The 23,548-nt window shown below is 32.3% G+C and overlaps 2 protein-coding genes across 3 annotated transcripts in view; one reads left to right on the forward strand and one right to left on the reverse strand.

Annotated features, from left to right (window-relative positions):
* Positions 1–23,548, reverse strand: part of LOC133195503 (integrator complex subunit 13-like) — a 64,362-nt gene that overhangs the window by 31,352 nt on the left and 9,462 nt on the right. The gene's annotated exons all lie outside the window — the stretch shown is intronic.
* On the forward strand, positions 1,863–22,351 carry LOC133195504 (FMRFamide-activated amiloride-sensitive sodium channel-like). Of its 2 annotated transcripts, none has more exons than XM_061331362.1 (2): positions 1,863–2,069; positions 19,696–22,351. In XM_061331362.1, the coding sequence occupies exons 1-2, from the start codon at positions 1,996–1,998 to the stop codon at positions 21,590–21,592; spliced, it is 1,971 nt and encodes a 656-aa protein (XP_061187346.1). In that variant the 5' UTR covers positions 1,863–1,995; the 3' UTR covers positions 21,593–22,351. The 2 variants fall into 2 exon arrangements, with proteins under 2 accessions (XP_061187346.1, XP_061187347.1); XM_061331363.1 differs by lacking the exon at positions 1,863–2,069 and adding an exon at positions 8,034–8,185 and having other exon boundaries at positions 19,696–22,349.

The raw sequence follows: 23,548 nt of genomic DNA on the forward strand, positions 1-23,548 counted from the left end.
ACGTATCTTTAGCTTGACATAGCTACTCCAGTCTGGTAATCAGTTTGTTGGGAGCTTTCTACATGTTTCCCTGGAGTAAAATATAGTTAAGATATTTGATTAGGAACATTTAGGGGCTTCATGAAGCAGTCCAGTATATATATGTGTGCTTCTTTCTCTGTATCTAATATCAATATTGGATACAAACCCCTGGCTTTATATTTTGTGTATTTTGTGAGATATCAGATTACAAGTAAATTTAATAAAGACAAACTTCCCACATAAATTTACTGCAGTGCAACTATCCTTAGGCAATTCAAGATTTCAAAACAAAAAAAAATAGGCAGTCACCTCTTACTTTCACAATACTTTAACTGTCAGTTGATTATCCAGTGGATTTAATTATTTACTAGTCTTATCTTTTTATTTAGATGTTGAATTTTATTAAATCATATGAGTTTCTTTTTTCTTCACAAGTTTATTGATACAGCAATTTAATAATACATAAAGGTAGTGTTAATGAATAAGAATAATGATGACCTGACAGTTGGAGAATTGCGGATATAATAAACAATGTAAAATGGAAATCTTAATTATTCTGTACAGAGCTGAGAAGGTTGTCAAGACTTACGGTTCTGCTGAGAGTCATATAATGTAAACTATTTCATTTTTAGATACATTTAACTAAAAGAAAAAAAGGCTGTGTGTCTGTATATGTCCATCCATTCATCTTAATGTATCCAGATTAAGGATGTAAATTTTAGGTTCTCATATTATTAAGAAATGGTAAAGATGATGCTAAATATCTGAACTCACATACCCCCTCCACACACACACACACCCTCACACACACACACACACACAAAGGTGTTTTTTTTTTAAAGAAAAATAATCAACTAAGATTAATATTATGAAGAAAAAAAATCATAGCTTAGCAGGTCACTGCCTTAGACTGTGATGAATCATTGAACAACGATTCCATTTCTAATTGTTCAGTCAGTAAACTTAGTTCAGCACTTCTCAGCTTCTTAGAGGAGGCACTTATTGGACCACAACCCCTGTCAATTTCTGATTAATGGTAATATAAGGCTTGTCAAAGATATAATAAAATTCCAGATCTCACATCAAACCATTATAGTGACAGATTTTCCACCGATGCTTATAAAATATACATTCAAATTCAAAATATTTCTGCAGGTTCTTTCCATTTTTTTATTAATCAAATGAATTATTGACATCTTGAAGCTATATAATTGCTTAAAGATGTTATCTGGGAGTGTTTAACGGGGGATAAAATTCTCATCTCGAGCAGAATTCCAAAAAGCAACTTTAAGACATTACAAACAAACAATTATGCCAGTGATGACTAGTTTTTTTTTTTCTATACAGAAGACTTCAATGATCTCCAAAGTATGAGCAATGTACCAGTAGAATTAAATTAATGATTTTTTTTTTCTCTTGCAGTTGCAGGGAAAACAGACAGGACCACACTTAGTCGGGTAATTCTGTCAATCTTAACAGACACTGATGCTGACCAGCGATAGAAATTTACATACTGTTATTCCGAGAATTAACAAAGAATGTCCGTAACTCGTAAAAAAGCAATAGATTTCAACTGGAAGACTCTGTATCTCTGTATTTATAGTACTGCAGAGCTCAGCTATTCTTAAATCTATGTTAGGACCTGAGGATATCCAATTGATTCAACCAATATGAAATCTGTTTAAAATTAACTAAAGAGGCAGGGGTCCAAGTCTCATAGCCCTGGGGGTGAGGCCATACATGTATGGATTTATTGTAAAGTCTACAGTGGGAATAAAATTGGAAAAAATCTATCGGAGTTGACCAAGTCAAAGTGTGTGGGCCGACCTGATAGTGTCAATTGTTGAAAAATCTCTGCGCCTTATATAACTAAAAATGACATTTATCCTAGCTTCTGTGTTGTCTGGACCCTCAATACCATTGGATTTAATTTTCTGTTGCATTATGGGGGTTGGTGATTTTTAGCGGGAATAGATGATGCGCGTGCATTGTTCCTGTGGGGCAGCATTTTGCACCAGTAACACATATGTTCCAGTGCAAAACAGAAGGTGAGAATTTTAAATATTTTTTTTTTAATAAATCCTTTAAATTTTAGTTTATGAGTAATACTGTACAAGCAAAATATTAAAATGAATGAAAATATTTTGATATTCTGAATTTGCACCTGAATAGTACAGATATCATATAATAGATTTTAGTAAACTTAATAAAAATTCCTGGTACTTTTTTAAAAATAATTTATTTAGGAAATATTAGTAAAACTCAAAGATTATGAATTGATGCTTTATTTCTTATTTTTTCCTGTTTCCCAAAAGGTTAAAATTTTTACAATTACAATGTATTTCTTTGAATTTTTTTTCTCTTTTTTTTTTTTTTTTTACAAAAAGCAATAAATTATTTCCTTGACCGAGAGTTAACCAAAGCCGCCAATAAAGTCTTGTACAGCTGTAAAATTAATCCTCTAAAAAAAAATCAAAATACTAGTAGTATGAAACATTGCATTATCTTTTATATAATCACAGAACTTTTTTTATACACCTATCAATTATAGCAAAAAGTGTTCATATTACATCTAAACTTTGTGGAAGTCAGGGGCCTTAACTCATGCTTTAAAATTGCATGCATTTTCAAAAAAAAAAAAAAAATACATACATACACATATATATATATATATATATATATATATATATATATATATATATATATATATATATATATATATATATATATATATATAAATTAAATTTGCAAAAGATGAATGGGATTGGGCAGCAGGCATAGCCCATTTTATCCCTCAATCTTCCTACAATATTGAGCTATATTGTATTTAAAATCTGATGCTGCCCACAATATGGAACTTATTATTCAAAATATTATGATGCCACAATATTGAGAGCTATGCAAATCAAGCATGGTATAACCACCTAAAGAGAGTTTTTTTCTGATATTAGAAAGAGACAGAACTCTGGAACCCTACTCAAGTTTGCTCTTTATTATTGGCAGTTCTGAAAATGATTGTCTGTACAACTTAAACTGAAATACCCAACCCCCATCAAAAGCAAATGAAACTTGACCAAACAATTTGCAGAACAAAGGAGATAATTGTGTCGAACTAGGGATCTGTATAATAAATTGTGATGGATGTAGACTTGAGTCTTACAGATCAGCAACACAGTTATGAGTAGACAGCATTGAGATGTTCAACAAAGGTTTACTGATAAATCATCTCCATGGGTCATAATTAACCTTGCAACAGAAACACAGTTATACATGTAGCTAGGACATGCAGTCTTCACTCACCTTTGCATAAACTCAATATTTATAACCATATTAACTCATATACTCATAGCTTCTACAGGTCTAAGATCTATGAACTTTAAAAGTGTCAAGCAGAATATGATGTGACAGAATAAAAATTATATGTTACAGTAACATTCATCTCTCTATTTCTCTCTCAGCATAAGTCAGCATACACAATACTTCTCACACACTCAGTAATCTTACAACACATATTGACCAGTTATGTACCTGAATTTTATAACATGTAACCTTTTGTTTGCACACCAGATTGCACTCTGGTTTTAAGTTTAAAAGTATGCTTAATTTACTACATACAGAATCTCTATTTTTTCCTCCCAGAAATTGATATTTTCCAATACAGTTTAACTTCCGTATCTCCAACACCAATATCTCCAATACCATAGATGTCAAAGTGATCTGGAAGTCAAATTCTCAGATATCTCTCAGGTTTTTTTTGTGGTTTCGAGTTCAAGATAACGAGGTTTGACTGTAACCATATTGGATTTTCCCAAATTTGTGATTTTAAATGAAATGCTTGGATGGTTAAGAATTGTATATTTCCCCGAGAAACAGAATTCTTAATAGTTTTTTGGGGGGCTACATGTTTTCAAAAACAAATGAAAATTCTGCTGATTGAAGTCTTTTATAAGATTAAGTTGCTGAACAAAAGTTGAAATCAATACAAGAGAACAAAGTTTCCCAGCAATATGTCTATCAACTTTTATTAAATGACTTTAGGTTGGTATTGTAAAGGCACACAGCACAATGATATGTGAGCTGTACAGCATTGTATTTTACAATTGGTAAAAAAATCTTCATTAAATCATAAGAATATAAATTTTTAAATTTCAGTTATTTCTAATTATGACACTGATTTGCACTTTTTGAGTCTTTTGTATTCTATTTCCTTTTGTCTCAGAAGAAAATTACAAAATGCTGAAACTCTCTCTCTCTCTCTCTCTCTCTCTCTCTCTCTCTAGAGTTTTCCATTCATTTGGCTTAAGTCCATTGTAACATAGTGTGTACCTTCAGCTTCATTAAATATCAGTACATAATGCTTAACATCAAAAGAACACTGCAAGATACAGAAAAAATACAACAATTAACTTATTTTACATTGTTCATCCACATTCCAATGGCTGCTAAGGTTACCGTAAAGTCGCTTGTACTGGCCGCACTTTTTTTCTAAAAAGTTCGATGTAGATGATAAATTCTCGCCAAATTATGTATAAATGCATAAACTTACATAAATATATCTTAAATGGTTTCTTTAAAATTAAGCAAAATGCAAATCTAAGAAAAGTGAGGTCAAGGTCACAGGAAAGTTCAAGGTCAAATGTTTTTGATGCAGTTGAATACTTCTCACCGTGAATACGTATCAGTATATTTAAGTTTGATAAAAATATTTTGAATGGTTTATTTAAAACTGAGTGAAACACTAATTTAAAATAAATGAAGTTAAGGTCAAAGGAAAGGTCAAGGTCAAAAAATGTTGATGCAGTTGAAAATGTTACATCAGTATGTATTAGCATATGAAGTTTGATAAAAATATTATAAATGTTTTCTTTAAAACTGAGCTAAACACCAATTGAGAAAAGTGAGGTCAAGGTCAAAGGAAAGGCCAAGGTCAAAAAATATTGATGCAGTTGAATAGCTTATATCAGTATGTATCAGCATATGAAGTTTGATAGAAATATCTTGAATGATTTCATTAAAACTGAGCTAAACACTAATTTAAGAAAAGTGAGGTCAAGGTCAAAGGAATGGTCAAGGTCAAAAAATGTTGATGCAGTTGAATAGCTTACATCAGTATGTATCAACATATGAAGTTTGATTACACTTCCTTGAATGGTATCTTTAAAACTGAGCTAAACACTAATTTAAAAAAAGTGAGGTCAAGGTCAAATGAAAGGCCAACGTCAAAAAATGTTGATGCAGTTGCATAGCCCTCATCAATATCTATCAGCTTATGAAATTTGATAAAAATATCTTGGATAGTTTCTTTGAAACTGAGCTTTGAACAGAGCTAAACACAAAGTGTGATGGAAGGACAGACAGAAGGACGGAAGACGGACATGACAAACACTATATGCCCCGGCCATATTCATGGCGGGGCATAAAAACCTTTCAATTAAAAGCATTCTTTAGAACAACTATTTAAACTAGTTTTAATTGTAACGGGGACCGTTACAGATGTTCCCCAAACGCTCCCCAACACCCTTTTGGTGTCTTATTTCCTGTAAGCTTCATTAAATAAGGCAATGAAGTATATTGATCGTTTTTTGCATTTCACGCGTGCGCACGTGAATGCATGTGCAGGATGACCAAGTCATCTCATCTATACTATTAATGCATCTTTATATTCTCAGTATCAAAACATTTCATCAAAAAATAAATAAGTTCTGGCTATATCAAGTATATTGGTCATCTTAGCATTGCACGCATGCGCACCTGCATGCATGTTCATAATGACCATGCCATTTTGTTTACACTTATAATATGTCTGTTTATTCTTAGTATCAAAGCTTTTCATAAAAAAATATAAAAGTTATGGCTATATTAAGTATATTGGTCATTTAACACATTGCACGCGCGCGCACGTGCATGCATATGCATGCATGCATGCATGTGCATATGACCATGTCATCTTGTCTACACTTTTAATATATATAAATATTTTGAGTATCAAAGCATTTCATCAAAAAGTATAAAAGTTACAGCTATATCAAGTATATTGGTCATTTTACGCATTGCACGCGCACGCACGTGCATGCACGTGCGCGAAAAATGACCTTGATTCCGCATATCTACATAACATGCCTATTAACTCTAAAAAGGTTTCACCTCAATCGGATGAGTAGTTGACAAGATCACTCGCGGACAAAAAAGTACCCAGGAAGAAGAAGAAGAAGAAAAATAATAATAATAATAAGAAACAGAGTAAAAACAATATGTTCCCCAACTTCGTTTGGGGAACATAATTAACTTTATATTGATTTGACAGTATCTTATATAAAACTCTTCTGAACAGCTGTCAGTTCTCAAATACAAAAACTTAGCAAAAGCAAAAGTTCCTCTGGTGTCAAAGAAATATAAACTTTATCCTAATTCTTAGTGACTTGGGACACTGATATAGTTCTAGCTCTGACCCCTATTAGAATTCTACCCTTTTTACTCATAAATGTGCATGATTACATTACCGAATGTCAGAAATCAAAACATTCTTGATAAAATTCTACATGAAAGACCTGACCCATTCACTGGTAGTTCCCCCTGGAACCAACCAGAAAAGCAGACTGCTAAGCTCTAATTAACAGTAAGCAAGTAGCTAATTAATGAGGTGAAGACAACTGGGCTTTTATCTAATAACTGGCCATCATTACCACCAGAGTGTGGTGCTGTCAGCTGTACTTTAAGGGTTTATCCCATAACAGATGGTACTCCATAGTGTTCAGACTACAAGACTGTATCCCTGTCAGTGACCAGTGGCTGATAATGATTCAATACTGCCACCATTCCTAGCTGGTCTCGGAAAAACTGCTGTGACAATTTCAACAATTGTTGTACAAATATCTATTAATATCCATTTAGAAACTGTTCTAAATGAATCAGTTATCATCTGGAATAGCTATGTCTGTTTTGGACATCTTGGACAGCCCTTATGACCTGGATGCTATTGTTCTAGCTGCTGTAATCATGCTGAGGTAGAGATAATTTTAATGTTACCTCTGTATTTCCTCCTAGCTGTCAACTCATTTAATCAATTCAACATTATGGTCAGTTTAAAGCTTTAATCCCTAATAAGACATATATACTACACTGATTCTTAGTGGTGGATTAAAAAAGGGGACCTAGAGAGTACACTCCTAAAATCATTAATTTCAACATAAATCATGGTTCCTTCTTTGAAAAGAAATAATTTATCACAGAAAGGGATGTAAATAAAAGGTTTTATTTCTATATTCTTCCAAGGTAGGAGCTTCTGAGATTAAACTCTGAGGCTTTGATGTTTGACAGACCTTAAAATATTTGCAGTTTTATTAATTTTCCTCATGATAACCATGACAACAAGAAATATTGAAATGGTCTACTTAGAAGACTTTATTTCTGCCCTTCAAAATCTCTATAGAATCCATGAGCTTCTGGGGTCTTTGGCCCCTTGGCCTCACAAGAGCTGTGCCCCAGCCCCCCTGCCTAATCAGATGTTGCCCTCTCTAACTTTTAAACCTGGATCCACCCCTGGTACTGATTTCAGGAATGCATTCTGAACCAACACAAGGAGCTTGAAAAGTGAACACAAGACCAACTTTGCTCAAGTTAAAATACCAGTAAATGTAAGTCCACTCTCAGTGGGTACACTGCATGCACTTGGTCCTGAGAAAGCTAAAAAGTTATTTTTTTTGCCCTGTATGCTGAAAAATTGGTTCACATTCCAGGGAGGTATTATGTATCAAACACATGCATGTAAGACTTTGCTGCTCCTGGAAAATAAGCAGTGGTCATCTTTCTGATCTTGTTAACACTGACCAGTTGTAGTGGTCATTCTCTGTAGTTGTACAAGGCCAGGTGTGAGAGGGCTCCCTCTTCCCTCCCAAACAAACCCCCCACTAATTATACATGGAACATTTCTCCCATCACTAGCAATTAGACACAGGTACCAGGATAGGTTGTTATTCTTCTACGACTCTTCTTTACTACAGCAGATTCTGTATAGAATGTCGTCCAATCTATGTCAGTGATATGGAGTCGGCTAGCCTTAGGAGTACCTACTGGTTTATTTTCTCAGTGATTTGTTAATCCTTCCATTTTTAATTCTTCTGGGATTTTTTTAATTTTAACTTATGAATGGATATATCGCAGATGGGTAAGATTTAGACTTTTCTTTCAAAAAAAAAAATTCAAAATAACTTTGAAAAAAAAAAAAACAGAATAATTTTTTTGTTTCTACATGTAGCTTTCATATAGTAGCAGTAGAAAATTACTGTTTTTACTGACCCTTTATTGCTGAAAAAGACTCAGAAATTGACATCCTTGAACCAAAAAATTTTATAAATTGAGCAAGCACAGTATGCTAGTAATATAAATTAATTAAACCAATATTATAATATATAAACATTCTAAATTAATTTTCAAAGCTACTACTAAAGTTTATTAATTTTGAACTTGAAAAATATTACAGAACACTTGAAATCTGATGGTACATGTATATGAATTTCACAGAATTACCGTAAGTGTTCTAAAAACATTGAAGTTAATATCAATCCCTTTTATCCCAATGAAGACTGGAATTCATAGATAATTCAATGATATTTTGCACTCAAAATGACATTCCATTCCAAACTCAACACAATTAGAGTTTATTTACACACAAATTTGGTTATCCTCAAAATTTCAACAGTGACCAAGAATTCACACATTGTTTTCCTCACATTTTTTCTTTCATTACCAACAAACGTCATATTTTGGCATACTGAATTCCCTGTGGGAGGTTTGTAAGTGACAAACCATTGGCTGAGAGTGTAGCTAGAGGACTCTAAGCTGTCAGACGATCTGGTCAGGTCACCATTGGAGACCCATAGATGTCAAAATACAATTCTCTGTAAACTCTAAGAGTCTGAGGAAATTTCCTCAAACACTTCATAATTCCCAACCTCAGGATCAGACAGACATTTTGTCTTTGATATTTATTCATTTCCAAAAAATGTGTTTAAACATATTTAAAGACAAGCAAATTTTGAATTTACTAATGCACATATATTTTTTATTTATCAATTTTTTTTTAAAATATTTTTTTCTTTTGGAAAATTCTGTTCAATATGACTGGTAAAGGAATTCAAGCTTTAGGTTTCATCAGAATAATTTTTATGAATTAATTTAAAAAAATAGATTTACCCTGTCTGATCATGCCTGTATTTCAAATTTATTTCCTTGCATGATAAATGCCTTGATGTTTCTTTCAAAAAACGAAATCTACTAAATATACAGTTGAACTTCATTATCTTGAACACCAATATCTGGAATACCATGGATATGTCGAAGTGATTTGGAAGTCCCAATCACATATTCCTTAAATATTTTTCCCTTGATATCTGGAATCCCGTGATATCTTGAAGTTTTTTCTCGGTCCCATGGTGTTCGAGATAATGAGGTTTGACTGTATTATTGTACATACATCTTAAGAAATTCCATACTAGCCTGTTAGGTCATTAATTAAAATCCACTGGAAGTTAAATAAAGACAAATCAGTATTGACTAACCTCCTCATATAAGATCTAATTGATGTCCACGACGTGCTGAAATCTACATACGGGCAATTTCTGGATGTCAAAAATTAATAACATGATCAATCATCTACTATTTGAATGACACAGAAGATTTTAAAAGTCAATTAATTTGTGTCCATGTTAGCACATTAAATAAGTGACTTAATAACTGTCAAAGTCACATCAGATATCCGATACCCCAATTATAGTGACCTCCTTGAAAGAAGTAAGACAAATATTACTCATAATTGAATTTATTTATATTGGCTTTCTCAGAAATCTGATTTATTATTAGTTTCAAATGGAAAGGTATATAAATTTTTTCTGGGAAAAAAACAGGTTCAATGCAAATCAAATATTTGATATGATTATTATCAAATGGTACACTCAGGATATCAAATTTCAAAGATTTAATATGATTTCTACAACGTCTAATAAATTGCTGGAAGGCTCTATCATGAATCTGCATCTAAATGTATTTTGCAGTACATCACTTAATTAATAATCACCAGTTAAAAACAATGTTGTGAGTTGTGATTAAAAAAGTAAATATTAATGTCTAAAAATGTTAATTAAATGTACACAAGCAACATAATAATATTGAAAAATCAAGAGTATCCAACCCAATAAGATTCATATTTTTTATTTATTACTCCTCATTTTTGTAATTTTACTACAATTCACATAAAAAATCATTGAAAAAGTCCAAGATATAATCATTCATTTTTGAATTCACTTCTCACTTAACTAAAGTTGAATGTTTAGTTTGAGAGATTTATTGAATGTTTAACAGCAAGACAAGTTTGGTTCATAAGCCTCTCTTGACTTCAACATTACACCACTTTGTTTTAAACTCAGATACAAAGTCCTTAAAATGTAGAAGCCATCAGTAGATAAAGTTTTAAATAGAAATGAAAAAAGAAAAGCTTGGAAGTACATGTTGCACAAAGTCAGAAAAAGAAAGGTTTTTTTTTCCAAGTTAATAGCTCTTTGTCAAATAGTATAACAATTGAACTATTTAACGAATCTTCCAGAATTTTAGCAAGGGAAAGATGGCAGGTATAAATGTTCAGCATTGTAAAGTAATTCAAGACACTTGTGGCATCCTTAAAAAAACTGATGTAGGAGTTGCTCAGCAATTCAGATGGCTTTCAAGAGTGAAATTACGAGATCAACAACACTTCACACAGAAATATGACAGTGCTGTCGCTAGGAATTCATTCCCCTAAATTAACTTATACCAGAAAAGAATCTCTTCTAAGAAACTCACAGTTCTCACAAAGTTGGAATAATTATGAATCTTTTTTAATTTTCCAACAGATAATATTTGGTACTAACCGTTCCTAGTACATGTATCATGCATAAACCACTGTAGGAATTTTTTTTCAACATTCTTTTAATTAGTCCCCTACCGGTGAAACCGGAGGGGACTATAGGTTTCCTCTGAGTCTGTCCGTCCATCTGTCAGTCTGTCCCACTTGGTTTTCCGCACTTTTTTCCTAAACACTTGCAGATATTGAGCTGATTTTTGGTATGTGAGTATATCTTGATGAGTTACAGATCAAGTTTGCATTTCGTTCCGCTTCATTGATTTTTGACGGAATTATGGCCTTTTCAATTTTTAGGGGTTTTCCGCAATTTTCTTCTAAACGTTTTCAGATATTGAGCTGATCTTTGGTATGTGACTTTACCTTGATTAGTTAGATCAAGTTTGCATTTCGTCCCGCTTCATTGATTTTTGACGGAATTATGACATTTTCAATTCTTAACAGGAACCAGATTACACTTGCCGCTAGGGGACTAGTATTGCTAATGCAATACTCTCAGAATGCTTGTTTATTAAGTATCTGCTACCTATTGTATCACTTTGTTACAATATTATAACTAAAGCCCTGACCTTTTTGATACTACATGAAAATTTGCACATGAAGTTATTACCATTTATAACCTGAAGTTATTACCATTTATAACCTGAAATTTATAAGTAAATGATATGTTCGAATCATGGCCGCAACTGACCTATAAGTCGATAAAAAATAGGTAGCATTAGACTGTTCCTTTGCCAAGCGCTCAGCACTTTGGAGTGAAAGTTGCGGTCTTTTGGATGAGACCTTAAAAACCCAGGTCCCATGTCATGGTAGGCGCTGGCACGATAAAGAACCCTCACTGCTCAATGGCCCTGAGTGCAAAATGAATGTCTAAATTTGAAGCCCTTCATCAGTATATGGTGATGTCTCTATATGGGTGAGTAATTCTCGAACAGGACGTAAAACAACACACAATTAATCAATCAATCATAAGCAAATGATAATGATTAATGGAAGTTCTATACACTTGCAACCAACATAAGACAATGTTCTTAGTGGAACAGTCTATAAATCATATTCACTTGGAACACTTTGTTGATGCTATTTTCTGAAGAGAAAAGATTTATTTCCACAATACAGAACCCTGGAACTTAATTATTCTGCAATGAAAACGCCATTGGTTAGACATCAAACTGTAGTGGGAGACATAACTAATTCAGAGGAAGCTAAAATAGGATGCACAGAAAAAAGTAGATCTCTGCCCGGTTTCTGGTTTTGCCAGTTCTAGCAAAATTATTGGTGTGATTGCAATAGGAGGTTAAGATTAATACTTAATCATCACTGAATTAATGTTTCATCCATTCCACAAATTTTAAGACAAATGTCGCAGTATTTGCCCTCCGATGAAGTATGTACTTCAAAGGGAAGCACCATACTTTTGAAAGAACTGCATAAAAAATGCTGTTCATTGTAACAATACAAAAGAAAAACAATTTACTTTATAGACCTGCTTTATAGCAAGATCAAATGAGTGATCTTCTATTCTGGAATTCTTGACAAGGTTTAGAAAATCTTTTTCTCATTTGGCCAAAAACAAATGCTGCATTCTAATAAATCTTCTGGAGGCTTTCTGGTGAATAAAATCCTTATTTTATGCATTCTGTAGACTTTTCAGCTTATAATCACCCCACTAACACACATATTACAGATTGAAATAACAACAAACCAAATACTACAATAATAACTTCTAGCTGTGAAATCTGCAGTTAGGTTAATGCTTTCCATGCCTTTCTGAAATCTGTAGGAAATTTATTCATTGTCTGCAAAACCTTCAAGATTCTTCTTACCTTATTAAATAATAAATATCTAATTAACAAAGACACCTGTGACCTATCTGCACTCATCCTAAGATTAAGTTATTCTGACATCAATTTGACACTTTTAGGCACATGTAGAAAACAATTAATATAAAGTCTATTATTCTGTAGAAGTGATATAGCTGGTAGACAAAGTCAACTCAACAGTATGTGTAACTGATCATCTTTAATATTGATCTTGAGGCAGGGTAAATCCAGATAAAAAATATACCGGGTATTCTGTTGTATTGTGTGTTATAGAAAATTAAGATACTGAGATGTTAATGAACTTAATTACCAGGTGACCTTGAATAAGACTGATGCACACTTTAAATAAATAAATATACATCCATTTTGATGTACAAAAGTGATTGAAACTTATATTTTGTCTTCTAATTTAAATAAATGTTTACTTGACTTGAATTTCATGAAAAATAATGTATCTCAGTTGTTGCCTGCAAAGAGAAATATGCATGCTGATTAAAAAATTATCTTTAGATTAAAAAGTAAAAGCCATTATGTGGCCATTTATTCAAATATATCCATTTGACCTTATTATTTGGGGCTTACAATAAATATAAGCATAATATATGCGATTGGTAGATATATTCTGACAACACAATGTAAAGTACAATACTATATCAATAATTCTTCATCACATCTCATTTACTTAGTATGCCATACAAAATACAAACAATACATACACAATGCATTTATATCTCTATATTAATAAGCATTATGCATTATGCTCATTAGCTCCATGTCCCCCCATCCAAAACAAACACAACCCCCTCCTAATATTTGTGTTATGTACTGTTAACTGCTACTTTGTCAGACAGGTACCTTCTAAAACATTTACACTGTGATGTAACATGAAGTGTGGCTCACATCTGGTAGCCATCTTTTCCTGAGGAAGCTGCCATTCATGACTGAGTCTCATATAATTAAACCTGACAGACATAAGGGGAGGCCATGCCATATTTTATTATACACCCCCCCCCCCCCCCCCCCTCAAATACTGGACTCATAAGGGCATTGTCCCAAATATAGCCCCCTTTATGTCAGCTTAAGTTTGATTTAAATATGTGAACTCTGAAGTATGTAAATATGGATGTTCACAATACAATGTTGATTTAGTGTTGACACATACTGCTACATGCATATGCACATACATGGTAATAAATTAGCTAGTAATTGGTAAAATATATGTTCTCTTAAGTGTATGGACTTAATGAGTTAGCTGAATCTGAATCGTAAAAGGAATTTGTTTGCCATATTCTTTTATTCAGTCGTTATATCTGAGGGCCCCTTATAAGCCATTCACTTAGTTACTGTTCAGTGTAATCAGTTGTCACATGTGTGGATCGACGTATGCTACATAGCTAATTGTAAAACATCTCGGTAGCAACAAAAATAACTGTTAAAATAACTGTTTACTTCTTCCATGGCAAGAGAGAAAGAAAACTTACAACTGTTGCACAGGTCATTGCAGTATACAAACAAATACAAACACACGTCAACTGCTCTGGTAATGTAAGATAACCAGCACAAACATGTGTCGTCCATTCCATGCCAGTACCCGTAACTATAAACCAGTCAAGTGTAACGAATGCAAAGGGTGTACCCCAGTGCTGATATATTGAAGATAGTGAATCTAATATGGCATATGCCTATTTACAAATCGTGTTCAGCTTTAAATTCACATATTGTTCATGTACACGAGTTTCATGTATATTGTACAAAAAGTAGTCATATTTTGCAAACAATTTGATGATATCTCAATTTTTTTTTTTTTTTTCAATTTGACATTCAAACAAATTAAAGTACAAAGTTAAATCTTTCGGCTATTTTAACCCACCCTAATGAGATTTTCTCTATGTGACCTGATAGACCTCCCTCACAAATGAAACGCACACTCAGCACGTTGCTGTTACAGGAAATGATATAAAAATTAACCTTAGTATCAAGTTTGTAAGAGGGGTTGCCAATTAGGGATAATATCTAATTTTTTATAATATATCACTGGATGATAATATATCAGCAGTAATACACACCTTTCAAAAAATGAGATAAATAATGTACACTTTGTATTCATTTTCTAAAATTCAATATAAACCAGACCTCTTGTAACTAAAGATATGAATTTCTTGTTTAGATTAAAACACTTTTCCTATGAAAATTATTTTATAGACTGTGCTTTTGTAATAATCCCAAAAATTTTCTTTACAATTGATTATTTATTCTTGCATGCTGGCGTTATGTTTGATTTATAACTCCCTTCTGTTTTGGCTTCAAAGGTTAGACCTGCTGCTCGAGGTCTCGGAATCAGAAACAATTGCTCAATATTTACACAAACACTTCCTACATGGCTGATGTTGATGTGGGATGAAAAACTGATGTTTTATAACGCAAAGCAGATCTGATGCATGTAGACTTCACTACAGCATAGGGTCATAGAACATAAAACCTTACTTTGAAATGCCAGAATATTAAAACAAAAAAAAAAACATTTAGAAAATAATAAAAATATTTGCAATATTTATAGATTCAATTAATATACTGCAAGGTTGATAGCCCATTTGAATTACTTTGTGTTTAACCTATGTAAAGTTGATCAGCATCAGATGTTTAAATAATAGGATCTTATTTTTAATTCACTGGAATATTACAAACTAATTTTGATTTCAAAATTGCTAAAAAATGACAAAAATTTAACTATGCAGTCCCTTTTTTTTTAAATTTATCTTTTAATCTTTATTTGTCTTTCAAATTTAACTTATATATAATGAAAATTTAATTCTGTAAGACTTATGATAATTTTTCTGCTCTTTAGTTCTGATATAATCATTTGCCTCTATATTAATTAATCCAGACCACCAGGACTGGTCCATCAAAGAAAACAAGGAGGGGGTGGGGGATTTCCTACAATCACAAACAAATTTCATCACTTACAGAAGCATTAAGCTTGATGATTTCACAGCTAGAAGGGTTTTATTTTCATGCAGTCTGATTTCATTTTGATGGAGGTATGATGTGCCAACTTAAATAGGAACAGACACACTATATCAAAGAATTCTCTCATCAGAAAGTCTCCAGGCACTAGGAGTTAACTGTCAATTAAGTAATCACTAAAAAAAAGAGTCTGTGAAGTCATTTCTTTTGTCTAAATTCCAGGATTAAAAACTTTCAGTTTCCTCTTAAGTAAATCATTAGCATCATTAAACTAAAGTCCCAATCTTGAAAGAAGCTTCTTTCTGATTTAAATTACAATATCCGAGTCCATTGGTTTGTAAATACAGTTGGCAATCATCAATCATCCTTTTCATTAGGTGGAATATCCTCTCTCTTTCTCTCTCTCCCTCTCTCTCTCTCTCTCTCTTGATTAAAATCACCTTCTAAAAAGCATACTTGGCATAATTAAGAAATCCCATAATTAAACAATTCTGAATCCACACTAAGCTATAAGGTCACCAGCGTTTGATCTCACCAAGGTCACAGTAGAACATCTGTAGAACATCTTTCTGATTGTTTTAGGTTTAATATTACCACTTTCAAGAGGAACTCCTAGCCAACTTATAACAAGCCCAGTGAAGCACATATTTCTGGATAATGAACACTTTAAGGTCCTTCAACTCTTTGACATTTCTGTTTTCTACTTTATAGTAAAATCTTGAAATTCCAAGAAAAGCATTAAGTCATCCCCCTCCCCCCCCCCCCCCCCCCAAAAAAAAAATCAATGAATACAATGTATTGTATACTGTGAAGTACAATTAACCCCCTTAGAAACATCTACACATAATTATAATTAGAAAGAGATAATGTTTGAGGAAAAGTTATTTTCACCATGAGTCTGTTGAAAAAAATTATAAGACATTTTAATTTATGTGAAAAAACAAAATTCTAAAGTCTGCCGCAATATTTTAATAATCTTGACAAGAGGGTAATAAAAGTTCAATACTGTAAATCACTTTTAAGTTATGAAAACTTAACTTTTATGTAATTACTTTTAAGTTACGAAAACTTTACTTTTGTGTAATTACTTTTAAGTTATGAAAACTTAACTTTTATGTAATAACTTTTAAGTTACAAAAACTTTACTTTTGTGTAATTACTTTGAAGTTATGAAAACTTAACTTTTATGTAATTACTTTTAAGTTACGAAAACTTTACTTTTGTGTAATTACTTTTAAGTTATGAAAACTTAACCTTTATGTAATTACTTTTAAGTTACGAAAACTTTACTTTTGTGTAATTACTTTTAAGTTATGAAAACTTAACTTTTATGTAATTTCTTTTAAGTTATGAAAACTTTACTTTTGTGTAATTACTTTTAAGTTATGAAAACTTAACTTTTATGTAATTACTTTTAAGTTATGAAAACTTTACTTTTGTGTAATTACTTTTAAGTTATGAAAACTTAACTTTTATGTAATTACTTTTAAGTTATGAAAACTTCACTTTTGCATAATTACTTTAAGTTATGAAAACTTTACTTTTGTGTAATTACTTTTTAAGTTATGAAAACTTTACTTTTGTGTAATTACTTTTAAGTTATGAAAACTCTACTTTTGTTTAATTACTTTTAAGTTATGAAAACTTTACTTTTGTGTAATTACTTTTAAGTTATGAAAACTCTACTTTTGTGTAATTACTTTTAAGTTATGAAAACTTTACTCTTGTGTAATTACTTTTAAGTTATGAAAACTTTACTCTTGTGTAATTACTTTTAAGTTATGAAAACTTTACTCTTGTGTAATTACTTTTAAGTTAAAAAAACTTTACTTTTGTGTCATTACTTTTGAGTTATGAAAAACTTTTCTTTTGCATAATTACACAAGACTGTCTGCTTACCAAAATTGTATTCTCACAATTTTTATCGTCAATGATTACATGTATATCCAACAATAATCAAAATTTGTGAAAATTTTGTCTCGCTTACAAATACTAAATTGTATCTACATCTCACGTGAATAAGGTGTAAGAAAAATATAGTGATCAACAGTATAATTATAACTACACCTATTACAGTTATGCACTCTTTTAAAGAAATATACTATAACAGTAAAACTCATTTAGTACAAACACAGATGTAGTGATAGTTCTTTGAGATCCCAGGCAAAATTCTTAACAATTTCTTGTAGAATTTTACAGTTATAACCAACTCTGATATAACAAATTTACAGATATAGCAAAGTGATTTTGTGTCTCATACAGGTTAGAAATAAACGATATTTGCATCTTTTGTAACAAATTTTAAAGATTTGAAAATTTAAAATATTGAAGTGACATTATTTATCATAAGTATTTGTATTTGACATTCAATTCATCAGAAAACTTTAGTAATCAAAGGTTAAGTTTTATATCTAATACCTCCCTGTACATATTCAGTAGTCATGCATACTTGAAGGTATATATGTAAATATTGCTATTTCGCTATCTATATATTTTAATGAATTCGTTATACTGATATAATAAATTACAGATAAAGCGAACTAAATTCAGTGGTCCCAAGGACTTGCCTATAACTGAGTTTTACTTTACCTGAAATAATTCACTGTTCAAATAAATATAAAGAATCAGTTGTGAGAATGTAAAAAATCTTATCACTGAGGTTAAAACATCTTAATGGCCTTTATCCAATATATCCTTGTTATCCCCAACTTGTACGTCATATCAATTAAATTAATGAATGTCAGATAATTAGTCATTCATTGCAATCGCATCAATAACAGAGCAAGACCAGAGAGTTACCTCTGATGAAATAATTTTTTGGAATTATTTTCATAAATTGTACATTTACAATCTAATTAAGGGGAGACAACCTTATATCCTAGGCTTTCATGTTCCTACTGATGTTTAACAATGTCAGACAGGATGATTTTGACAATAAAGGTGAATTCATTTTGACGTATATCTGGCTAATGGTATGTTACATAGTATCAACATTACACTGACACAAAGAACATTGTTTATAAGCAGTACAATCAGGGGAGAGAATTACCCTGGGTGTAATCCTGAGTTGCGGAGATTTGATATAATTGTAAATATTGCTTTCCGTTTTAATGTAGCTCCAGTTCTTCAGTAAAAGAATTTTTTTGCGGGGTTCATGAGAATTATGCAAGTTAAAGTGCAGTATGAAAACAATGAATGGAAAAAATATTTCATCATCTCTTTACGTCAAGCTATAAACTCAAAACAGGTTTCTGGGTTTTTTGTGCTTCCTGTTTTTAATCCCAGGAATGAATATTGATTCAGATTATATTCATTATGGACCTTGACATGTCAGGCAAAATTCTTACGTCTTCGTTTTTGATAAGGTTTATGCGCCCAGTATGAAACCCTCCTTCACAAAACACGTCTTAGTTGGAAAGGACAATAATTCACTCATACATCAGAAGTGATTTTGCACTGAGAATGAAAGTTTTCATAAATGACAGCTGACTAAGAATCCTTATTAGAGAAATCAGCCAATGGTTAAAGAATAAAACAGATTTCACACAATTACATTATAATTAATCTCCCTGCATGAACCCAATTAAAACAGTATCTAGAATTCTCTACAATCAGATAGGAGGGTATGGGAGTAGTCACATTATTATTTTATAAAATAACTACAGTCTCTAAACTTGAAATATTTTTAAACAATACACATTCTGGATACAGAAAGGAATAAGTTTCATATTAAATTATTTAAATGAGGATTTATCAGGGAAAAACATCTACCGGTATGTAGATAAGGTCGGTGTGAATACTTTACAATATGTTCCCAGCATGTAACATATGTAGTTTTGATATGGTAGGAAACTTTAAAAAATAGTTTGATCAGAAATTTCTTTTAAAAATGATCATAAATGCACATGGTTTTGAGTACATTTAGGTAACAATCTATTAAAAAAAAAACAAACCCTAATGATATATATATATATATCTTTTTTGTGTCTATTTCAGGGGCCAGAATAAAGAACACATGAAGTTTTCACCTCTAGGAAAGTTTAACTATTTCCACGACCACCTGAAGATGCCACCAAACGACATTCATGCTCGGAGGAAACCCCACAAAACAGCCTTAGCCATTGTACAGGAACTGGGCTCCGAGAGTAATGCACATGGCCTCGCCAAAATTGCCATGTCACTGCAAACCAAACGGAAAGTCATGTGGTCCTTGCTTGTGATTATCGGATTTACCGCCGCCGCGATTCACCTGTCCTTCCTTGTAATTAAATACCTACAATATAACGTAGTGGAAGTCTCCGAAATGAAAGACGGAATGCCAGTGGAGTTTCCTTCAGTAACGATTTGTAACACTCAGGCTCTGTCTCTGACCAAACTAAAGCAAAGAATGAATGAAAACCTTGACATAACTAACTGGATTAACTTTATTTACCAGGCAAAGTTTGGGGAACATTTTTCTCGTGTGGAATCCATTCAAGGATTTTATGAGAACTTATTCCAGGAGGCCCATATAGTGGGCCATGAAATAAATGACACCCTTCTACACTGCCGATTTAATCAAAGGCCATGCTACCCTCACAATTTTACAAAATATTTTGATGGAAAAAATTACTACAACTGTTACACATTCAACAGCAAAATAGGCGAGCAGGGCATGCAATATATGCACACTACAGGGCCACAGCATGGATTGTCTATCGTAATGGCACTCGACAATGACGACCCCCCATTAGGGAGTTACGGACTTTACAACCAGGAGAGTAATGTTGGCCACACGGCTGGACTGAGGGTTCAGGTCCATGCCCCTGAGACAATGCCTAGCCCCATGGACCACGGATTTGATATTCCTCCTGGGTATTCATCATCTGTTGGTCTAAAAGCTGTCATGAATTCTAGGAAAGCATATCCATATGGAAATTGTACATATGATCGACTGAAGAGAAATCCAAAATATCGTAACACAATATTCTCCTGTTTTCAGTTGTGTAAGCAGGAGATTGTGATCAAAGAGTGCAACTGTAGGACATCAGGACTTCCACATACACAAAGTCAAAGCAATCTATCTTATTGTGGAACGTTCAAGAACTGGCAGACCCTCTACACGGAGCTCACTAAGACAGGGACCTTCAACAGGACGAATCTGTACAACAGGAAGTTGGACTGCGAGGTCAAGGTTCTACACCGTCTCTCAAACGATCGGAGTTACGAGGTGGGCTGTCAGTGCTTCCAACCTTGTCAAGAGACATCCTACCAAAAATCTATCTCGCTGTCCTACTGGCCCCTGGAGTTTTACCAGTATAATGCATTACAGAATTTCTACGGGATTTTACAGGATTCTACTCGAATTAACAACTCCTTCATGTCTGAGGCTTACTACAATCTCCATGAAATTATCAAAAAATATGAACCATTGGCTCAAAATATGACAAAGGAAAATCAACAACAAATGCTTTATGCTGATATACCCATGGATGAGCGACAAAGGCAAGCTCGAGCCACACAACTAATCCATCAAAATCTACTTCGGCTAAATGTTTATTTAGAGGATTTAAGTGTCATTGAATTTAAGCAGATGGCTGACTATGATATAGCAGATTTGCTGTCTGATATTGGTGGCACACTGGGACTATGGATGGGGATATCCATTTTAACAATTATGGAGTTAGTGGAATTAGCCATACGCCTTCTTGCACTACTTTTTAAATCTGAAAATAAATATCCTGATCACCATGAGGACAATGGGTCAGCCAATGGTATCTTAGAACAAAATAATGATAGGATGATTTATCCCCACGAGACTTATGATCCTTATTCGCAACCTGAATTTCAGACTTTTGAAAAAAATGATTATGGTCGGACATCGAACAGTGAACCTCCCGATTCACCGGTTTGATATTCCTAATTATCTCCCCTTTATTCCAATGGAATTACAAAAATGGGATTTATAAAATGTCTGTGATATATTTTATTCAGTGATGATTCAAAGAGTTAGACAGGAGTCAAGTTTTTGTGGAAGCTGGTACATATGTTTTACCTATGGAAATTCTTATGGATGTAGGTCACAAAATAAGATGGAAATGTGCAATACATTAGCCAAGGGGATAATGCCCTGAAAATAATGATGATTTATTATTCATACTTATATATCTAACCTATTCAGATGGTATGCTTGTAGAGTCTACTTTGCTACCTAAGAGGTCAAAATACAGAAGTGAAAATTATTATCCTTAAAGGGCAAGTAATTAATAAGAGAATAAAACCATTATCTCGTATGCTCTTCATATAGAAATTCCCCTTAGAGTACAGTGTTCAAATCATACTTCATATTGCCAAAAATCCTTAACTCATATTTATGCCAGCAACATAATTCATAAAACATTCAGAACACATATGGCATCTGACAGTGGAATGACACAGAAAGTCAAAACTGCGAAGTTATCAGGTACTATATATCATCTGACATCCATCCAATGCTTTATGCTACCTATAGGTAATTAAGACATTATAATACTTATAATACCTAACATTGTATCAACATCTGGGTGTTGGAAATGATGGTTTTCCTCATAACATATTGTGTTAAGCACCTCTCTTAAACAGTGTATGATAATGTGAACTTATTGCACAAATTTTATATATATATATATATATATATATATATATATATATATATATATTTATATATATTTATCCCATGTTTACCCCTTTATCCCGTGGATATGACTCATTGGATAAATTTTTCATAATCCACAGTTGTGACGTCACAATGGTTTTTGCGTTAGCGCGATGAAGTAAAATAAAGTGGAGTCCTATATAAAACAGTGTAAAACATTGGTTGTGAAGTATTAAACATGGGATAAAAAGAATCTCCCATGATTTGTAGTTGGATATGACTTTTATCCAACTCGTTGTGTGTTTTTATCCCCTCGCCAAGGCTCGGGGATAAAAAAACACACAACTCGTTGGATAAAAATCATATCCAACTACAAATCATGGGAGATCCTATATATATATATATATATATATATATAGGATCTCCCATGATTTGTATATATATATATATATATATATATATATATATATATATACATCCCACTGTCATTCACAAGAATCAGCCAAGTATGTAACAGAAAATTACAGAGAATTTTGTGTGTTTGTGTGTGAGGATGTCAAGAACTACATGATTGGGGTGAATCTGATATTTATACATGCATAAGAAACAATTCTCTCAGACAATCATGTTGGATATTATCTCGTTGTTCTATTTGTTTCCATTACTCATCATTTTGACTTATTTCTGTTATTTACATGTATACCTTATTATGTCAGGTATCTCACAACTGAGTCTTATATTTACATGTAGGATGTAAGAAGTGAGTACATTCAAATTTATCTGGAATCCAGATAATTCACATAATTATATCAACTGAGAATTTATACTTTCTTGGGGGAAAAAAAAAACACGACTTGTACTCTGTAGTTTCTATAACAACTAGTAATTTTCCTAATTAAAAAAAAAATAGGTTTGAATTTTTTTAATATATATATTCGAACTTAGCAACAATTCTTTTTATATTTATTTACCTTGACTTTAATTTATCTAGAAAATTTTTAATTAATGTAAACCATGTTTGAATCAATCATTCTGATAATTGTAAAACAATTATATGTATACATGATTAAATAAACATATTAAATTGTTATAATATCTGGCAGAGTTCTTCAATTTCTTTAGATTACCAAGATGTGTTTGTGAACCACTGATGCCCATGTATGGCAACTAAAGGCCAAGGTTAAAATTTGTCAAATGAAGGTTAATTCCAAGGTCAAGGTCAAGAGTTTAAATAAA

Source organism: Saccostrea echinata, unplaced genomic scaffold (assembly GCF_033153115.1).
Source record: "Saccostrea echinata isolate AGI-Se365-2 ecotype Australia unplaced genomic scaffold, CSIRO_AGI_Sech_v1 ptg000029l, whole genome shotgun sequence".
Taxonomy (NCBI): Eukaryota; Metazoa; Mollusca; class Bivalvia; order Ostreida; family Ostreidae; genus Saccostrea; species Saccostrea echinata.

What these genes read in the sequence shown, in the direction of transcription:
- LOC133195504 (XM_061331362.1), top strand. Translation starts at nt 1,996, where the DNA reads ATGATGCGCGTGCATTGTTCCTGTGGGGCAGCATTTTGCACCAGTAAC. An exon ending in GTTCCAGTGCAAAACAGAAG is followed by an intron (nt 2,070 to 19,695) that starts GTGAGAATTTTA and finishes TGTCTATTTCAG; the next exon opens with GGGCCAGAATAAAGAACACA.